This window comes from Microtus ochrogaster, chromosome 5 (assembly GCF_000317375.1).
Source record: "Microtus ochrogaster isolate Prairie Vole_2 chromosome 5, MicOch1.0, whole genome shotgun sequence".
NCBI classification, from domain to species: Eukaryota; Metazoa; Chordata; class Mammalia; order Rodentia; family Cricetidae; genus Microtus; species Microtus ochrogaster.
In genome coordinates, this window is record NC_022012.1 from 78,960,367 (window position 1) to 78,968,544 (window position 8,178).

The window sequence follows — 8,178 nt, forward strand, 5'->3', positions numbered from 1 at the left end:
CTCTAAAGTGACTTCCTATATCTCTCCCACAATGACTTACCCCATCTCCACTAACATAACTTATCCTATATCTGACTTCTGCCTCAATTGTGAATACTGGATATCCTTGCCTTGTTTTTCTACGCAAGCTCTCTTCTATAGCCACACCCCCTCCATGGTTGCTATTATAAATGTCTATACATAAGAGATTAATGGTTTTCTTAGATTAAAAAAATGCTAAAGATAAAAAAAGGAAAAAGTTAAATAGTGTCAAAACCGTATTCCACTACCAACCCTATATAAACACCCAGGACCTTGCCTCACTTTGGGGTGAATTTACAACACAAACAAAGTGCTTTGAGAAATATAAGATGGATAAAAATACCAGCATTATAACGAGATCAGTGTGGTCGCCCTGCTGGAACCCTAAATTTAACTTTAAAACCAATCTCCTTAGTCATTCTTGGAATCAGAGTGTAGTATCTGCAGAAATGTCACATTCTCAAGCACACTGGTGACTTAAGAATGTCCTTCTTTGAAATATGTGAAAATAAAGGGGACTCATGATGGGGGGAGGGCAGGGAGCCATGGCAGAATGTGACCAATATACAACATATGCTTGTATGAAGGTGCCCTTGGGAACTGCAGTACCATGTGTAAGGAGTCTACACCAGGAGAATTTTAGGCAATATCTAAAAGAAATATCTGAATAATAAAAATTCAAGTTAAAACTTTGACACCTAAATACAGTTTTATTATACCCATCTACTTCTAATGAGTTACAAACAACAGGACACATGTTTAGAAGAAAAAAATTAAGTAAACAGGCATTTGTTAGTAATTATAAAAACTCAGAAATTTTGGTTATAAACTATTATAATAAATAAACTAGTTGAGGGAGTATTTCCAGTTATTTGTCAACAGAGACTTAGTGACCAAAATTATCATAACTCTAGTGTAAGCAAGCATTGTGACATATTGATCAAGAAAGGAGACAATTCTGAATAGAAATGACTAGACCATATCAACTGAAATAGCATTAAATATGGCAGTATCAATGAAGGGATCCTGTCCTGGTTAGTTTTGATTGACAACTGAGCCAGCCTACAGTAATTTGAGAAGAAAAGCCTAAATTGAGGAATTAGCGAGACCAGATTGACCTGTAGGCATCTCTGTGGCGGATTTTCTTGACTATTAATCAAGGGTCCAGCCCACTGTGGGCAGCACCATCCCTAGGCAGGTAGTTTGGCCCGTATATGAAAACTAGCTGAGCACACACCTGCAAGTCAGCCGGCAAACAAAGGTCCCCCATGGTCTCTGCTTCAAGTTCCTGCTTGAGTTCCTGGCTTGGATTTCCTCAATGACAGATTGTGTCCTGTAAACTAAAATAAAGCCATCCCTCCTCCCCTAAGGGGCTCAGAGAGCTCTATCATAGCAACAGAAAGGAAGCCAGAACAAGAATTTAAGGCACAAAGTGAACCTGGAGACAACACCGTGAGCCTGCAAAGGAGAAACCCCGAGAAAAACCCAAACCAGCCAATGTCAAATCCAGGGTTGCCAAGAACTGCTTTCATCTCAAGATAATCTCTCATGTAAAGAAACACTGTAGATATTTTTTAATGTCTTTATTTATACCTATTACCTTAACGACCTTTAGAAAGTTTTAAATAGCCAGGGTAGGACTCCTCTTTTCCTACTTTTCTGACCTAAATATGGGCCCTCGTTGCTGCTTTTCCTCAGCATTCACCCAAGGACAGAAAGTGGGGTGGGTAGACCAGGTTATAGCAACAGTGTCACGGACCTCCAGCTGCTACAGGAGCCATCATAAAAGAATTACCTGTTTTGCTTGTCTCTGGAATTGATATCTGCCCCTCTGTCTATCAGCAATTGACAAATTGTTGGCCTACACATCTGTGTCGCCAGAACGAGTGGTGTTCGTCCATCCTAACAACGAGGGAAACAACCAACGGTAAAGCAACAAGTCTTCCAGAATGTGAGTGATACAACGTATGGACTGAGATGCGAACAAACCAACCAACTTACTATGTCTTTGGCATTCACGGAGGCCCCATGGTCGCAGAGCAGCTGGATGCTAGAAGGACAGTCTGCCATGGCTTTGAGAAACAAAGAGATAAGGACAAATGGTGAGCATCTGGTGACATCCGGGCTTTTCTGGGTTCATGGGAGACAACCTAAACTCTTTACTTCAAGCTACCAAGGTCCACATCATCCACTCTCAGCTAAGCATGGCAGACATCCATTTTCTATCTTAAAACTGATCAAAGAGAATCTCTGTATAACAGCAAAATTATTTATTGGCTTTGCAAACTATACCATTCTGTAAACAAATAAGAGAGGAAAAGGTGATGAATGAGAAATTGAATGCCATAAAAGTACCAAAAATTGTTGCTATTCCCAGGGGGTGTGAAGCCTCTTATGGCCTCCATGGGCACCTGCATACATGTGGCATTCACCTACACACACACACACACACACACACACGCACGCACAAAATATAAAATAAATCTTTTTTAAAGCTGAAGGAAATTAAAAGTTTAATACAGGCCTCCTTATCCTATACAAAAATTCTCTCTATATGAAAAGTTATTTAACTTCTAACTCTAACTTTAATGACGCCAAAATAACAATGCACACAACTTAGATACTGAACAATTCTTGAAATATTAGGTTTCTAGTAACTAATATTTTACATGCATAGATATGAAATCTAGTGCCAAACCCCCAAATAAACAACGGCTCCCCTGTAAGTTCAGAGATCAACCTGCTACAGCTAATTATAACTGCCTGCACAGGTTCGGGCTTCCTGCTGCAAATAAGAAGGGAGTTTACAGAAAAGGCCTTTCCCACTTCTCCCAAATTCTCTCCCCGCCATGCACACACAGTACTCAACATTCCTGGCTAATAGACATCTCTATTATTTTCCTTCAGATATTTCCTATCTACCAAATCTGTAAATATTGGCTGAATGAATCTTCTATTCTTACTTTACTTTTAATTGCATGTGTATGTGGGGCAGGAATGATGTGCACATACATGGCCTACAAAGGCCAGAAGACATCCCGTTCCCTGGGAACTATTGTTACAGGTATTTGTAAACTACCCAACATGAGTGCTGGGAATCAAACTCAGGTCCTCTGAGCCATCTCACCAGCCTCTGGATGAAGATGCAATTTGTAATGTAGAAGCCTCTTCTACAGATGTGATTTATAAATTTCAATCTTGTTTTGTTTTTTGAGACAGAGTTTCTCTATATAACAGTCCTGGTTGTCTTGGAACTCTTTCTGTAGATCAGGCTGGCCTCAAACTCAGAGCCCCGCCTGCCTCTGCCTCCTGGGTGCTGTGATTAGAGGCATGCGCCACCACCGCCCGGCTCATACATTTCAATTTTCAGCATATAAATTCTTCAATACTTTTTCTCCACAAATTATCCAAAGAAATTCATGATGAACCCTTGAAATTGCCTTCAAGGATCCCGTGTTTCCCGGAACCACTGTGCCTGGAACCTCTGCTCACCTGCATCGTGAAGGGCAGTTCTTCCCTGCAGGTCCACATGCTCAGTGGGACAGTTGTACTGTTGGAACAGAGTAACGCGATGATGGGCGGGGGGGGGGGCAGGGGAAGGGGGATGGTCTTAAAACTCAAGAGCCACACTTGAATGAACAGCTGTTATTTCATCTTAAAATATTCCACTTATCAAAGAAAATAAAGGCGTTCAGACAATCTACTAAATATTTTGACGTGAAACAAATAAAATAATGCCACATAACTGTGAGCTAAACAGCGTTTCACTAAACAGGAAACATATGCCCATTACAATAGCATGGAGTATTGCAAATATGTCATTGTTTCTTCCAGCAAGAGTTAACACGAACTACTGAATTGGGAGAACGAATCAGTTCTAAGTGTTAACACAGGGCTGGACACTTTGGCCAAAACCTTCATTCAGCCAAGTAGCTAGCACAATCCTGTGGTTGCCCGGGAAAGACTCATGACATTAATATCATGTCATATAGTCATCTGTGTGGAGACATAGAAACACACAAACCCTATGCTATTCACTATCTCATGCCCCATTCTAGGCAACAGAAAAGGCTGGTCTCCAGCTCACATCAACAGGAAGGTCAGGCCGTTGTTGTTTATTTTTAATACCCTGAGTTATGCGATGCACTTCCCTTGCATTGTTGTCCCCTTATTGCTCACACTCCTCCACAGAGGACGGGAAAACTGCCAGCCAAGCGAGCAGTGAGCTCGCCCCTCGGATCTCACACTCTGAAGACACCAAGAGCACACTCAAGCTTCAGAGTCCCCACTGAAGTGTTTCCGCACATCTACCTGGAGAAGTTTTTGCAGGCACAGAGCGTGTCCATACTTAGCCGCCAGGTGAAGAGCATTCCTCCCTGCAAGCAAAAGCAAACGTTTCAAGTCTCTGTGAGGGATTAGTTTCTTCACACAGGAATTTTAATAGAAATACAACATTTTTCTGCCCAATTGGTTGACAGGATATTCAATTTGTAAACAGCCTTTCTGGTCCTAAGATGACAGACATTTTAGTACTACGGTGCAGGCACACACAACTCTGAGGGCGGCAAGGAACAGGAATCCTGGACGTTCCTAAAGGGTAGGAAATGTGTTCTCATGCAGTGCCTGAGACACAGTAGCACAGGGAAGGGGTGTGTGTGTGTGTGTGTGTGTGTGTGTATGTAGAGAGATACATATTTACATATGTATACACACACACACACACACACACATATATATATGAGAGAGAGAGAGAGAGAGAGAGAGAGAGAGAGAGAGAGAGAGAGAAAGAGAGAGAGAGAGAGATAGAGACAGAAGATGTCTCAGTGGTTAAGAGCATTGGCTGCTCTTGCAGAGGACCTGTGTTCAGTTCCCAGGATGCACACAGTGACTCCAACCATCTGTCACTCCAGTCGCAAAGGAATCTGATGCCCCTTTCTGGCCACCACATATATTGCATGCACATGGTGCATAGTCACACAAGCAGGCAAAATGTCAGTCCACATAAAATAGAAATAAATCAATATTTTTAAAAGTAAGTAAGGTTATAGAAAGGAAAAGAAATTCCTAGATGTCACCTAACATTTCTGACTAGCTAGTGTGAGGACAGAGAATGTTAAGAAATTGATTCCCAGGATGGTTTTCCCTCAATTGTCAGCTTCGTCAGCTAAACCTCAGCGTTGAGACTGTGTCTCTGAAAGCCAGACAGCTAGTTCAAATATAATGACTCTAAATGTACATTAAAATTAAAACTGAAGATTAAAATCTTATTAAGTCTATTTATATTTAGTTGAGGAGAGGCGTGCATGTGCCATGCTGAGAGTGTGGGCAACTTGAGGGAGTCGGTTGTTTCTTCCTGAGGGTCTGGTGACTCGGAATCAGGACAGAGACTTAGAACAAGGGCTTTACAATCTTGCGGGTCCCAAAGTGTGCCTTGTAAAGGAAATGCAAAATAGGCTGGGGAAGGGAGGAGGGAAGGCAGAGGGAGGGGGAAGAGAGGGAGGAAGGAAGAAGCAGAAGAAGGGGTCAATGACGGGCAATGCCCCAGCCTCTTCCTGGAGAAAGCATACCTGCACTGTCGCTGGTTGCAACATCAATTCCATGGGTGAGGATGGCATTCAGACACTCTAGGTTCCCTTTGGATGCCACAACATGGAAGCTAAATGGGAGAGAACATCTGTTATGCCATGGAAACTAACGAAGGCAACAGTTCATGGTGCTAGAGATGGCTCAGTAGTTAAGGGCACTGGCTGCTCTTCCAGAGGACCTGGGTTCAATTCCTAGCATCCATACAGTAGCTCACAACCATCTGCAACTACAGTCCCAGGGGACCCAACACCCTCTTCTGGCCTCCTTGGGTACCAGGCATGCATCAGGTGCACAGACATACATGCAGGCAAAATACCCATGCATTAAAAATATGTTCTACCAACATCATCCTTTATTTAACACACACACATATACACATACACACACGCGTGCACACACACGCACACACACACACAGTTGTTACAAAGGCTTTGTTTTGTGAGATTGCCTTTAGAGATAGAATATTTTTTGGTTCCCAAATCTGAAATGCTTAAAAATCTGATTCATAAAACAAGCCAAGGCATTCCAGAAATACCTCCTAGGCATGAAATATTTTAATATCCATTAGCTTTAATAAGAGCTGTTTAAAATGTTATTATATAATATCATTAGCCCTGTAATTTATTATCCTATCAAAATCCTGGTGCTTGAAATTGAATAAAACACACTTGAATTTTTCCTTTTGTCTGTTTTTGGCATGTTTGTATGACTGATGCATGCATGCACATGCGTATGCATGTGTGTCTGTGTGTGTGCATGTGTACGTACACATGGGCACACAGAAGCCCAAGGCTGACTTTAGGAGTCTTCCTCGATCAGGCTCTGCCTTACAGAGGCAGGGTCTCCCATCTGAGCCCAGGATTTCTTGAGAAGGCTGGTCTGAGCAGCCAGCCTGCCCAGGAACCGCCTGTCTCCACTTTCTTAGCCAGAGCTCAGGAAATGATAGGCAGCCGGCCACATGCACCCAGCATTTCCACGAGTTCAGGGATAAGAGCTCTGGTCTTCATGTTTGGGTGGCAAGCATTCATTCTCTAAGCTATTTTCCCAGAACCCATACTAAAACATTTTTATTTATTTATGAAATTATTTTGTTTGATTTAAAATATATTGGAACCGCCCAAAAAAATAAAGGTACAGAAAAGGGTTAAGAGCAAAGCAGATCAAAGGTTCTCTCTCTTCAGAGTTAACAGCCTAACCAATGCTTTCTCCTTCTGACAGTGACTAACGGAAACACAGAATTCCGCCCGTGTCTGAAGTTTCTCACAAGCAGGCCTCATTGACCAAGCTCCCTAACAAAGTAAGTTAAGCCTGTTAAGATGCTAACCTTAGGCTAGAGGGCTCAGCGGTTAAGAGTGTTTGTAGGCATTCCTCCTTCTGGCCATACGGGCTCCCATTTGCATGTGTGTAACATACATGCATACACATCAAATAAAACCTTTTGTTAAAAAGACAAGCTATATCACTTTGAGGCAGGACTGACACCCTCTCCCCCTCACCGCTCTCCCTCCCCGCAGCTGTATCCAGGCTGAGCAAGGTATCCCTCAAACAAGAATGGGCTTCAAAATGCCAGTTCAAGCACTGTCTTCACTACTCTCTGTAGATTAATGTTTTTAGCCCATGTAAGTCCAGTATTGATTCTCTCCACAGTCTGCGGTTCTCTGCTCACTCAACTGCAAACCCAGTCAATGCAAAGGTGACCATGTTTTACTTTCTGTTATATCCCCAGACACCCGTGTCAGAAGTCACACTCTCAAATGTCTGCTAAGTAAAATGCCGAGAGACAAAATCCAGAGCAGCTTGCAAATTCCCTTCCAGATATCCCGTCCCTGCCGTGTGACTCTAGTACTATTGACAGGTGAGACGCAAACTAGAGAGCAAGCCTTCCTCAGGGCAGCAGGAAGGATTTACCTTTGGCTTAAATCAGACAGAGGAGAGGTGTCACGAGATAAATTCCTTCTCCATTTAAATAGGACAAATGCACTTGGACCATGGGCATCATTCAATTTCCCTGAGACCCGGAAGAAATCCACTGGACTCCAAAACACACCTTATGGCCCTTTGGAGGAAGTAGCGCCTCCTTCTCACTAAGGTCCTTAGCCTCCTAAGGTTATGTCTTAGGAAATGCCAGTTTGAGGGTCATTTTTCATCCTCAGCTCCACACTTTGGAAGACTGTGGTCTTCAAAAAAGTTGACACAGACAGTGCGCGAGATGGCAGGAGGCGTTGCCTACTCTGCCCCAAGCTATAAATAGCAGGTGTACTTCAGGAAGAGGACATGTCAATCATAGAAACATATGCACAGACCTGTACATGAAGCATGAGGAAGCACTTTACAGAAATAAATACTCCTTTGCTACTAAGAGAACTTTTCTTCTTCTTCTTCTTCTTCTTCTTCTTCTTCTTCTTCTTCTTCTTCTTCTTCTTCTTCTTCTTCTTCTTTTCTTCTTCTTTTCTTCTTCTCCTCCTCCTCCTCCTCCTCCTCTTCATCCTCCTCATCCTCCTTCTCCTCCTTTTTTCTTTTTGTTTTTGTTTTTGGAGACAAGGTTTCTCTGTAGCTTTGAAGCCTGTCCTG

At 42.6% G+C, this 8,178-nt stretch overlaps 1 protein-coding gene across 2 annotated transcripts in view; it reads right to left on the reverse strand.

Annotated features, from left to right (window-relative positions):
• The window catches only part of Uaca (uveal autoantigen with coiled-coil domains and ankyrin repeats), an 87,954-nt gene that overhangs the window by 27,394 nt on the left and 52,382 nt on the right, over positions 1–8,178 (reverse strand). For both annotated transcript variants that reach the window (XM_026779477.1, XM_026779478.1), the window contains exons 3-7: positions 5,589–5,677; positions 4,333–4,397; positions 3,514–3,571; positions 2,023–2,093; positions 1,817–1,923 (exon numbers count right to left, since the gene is read on the reverse strand). In XM_026779477.1, coding sequence (XP_026635278.1) covers positions 1,817–1,923; positions 2,023–2,093; positions 3,514–3,571; positions 4,333–4,397; positions 5,589–5,677 — 390 coding nt within the window. The remainder of the gene's footprint in view (positions 1–1,816; positions 1,924–2,022; positions 2,094–3,513; positions 3,572–4,332; positions 4,398–5,588; positions 5,678–8,178) is intronic.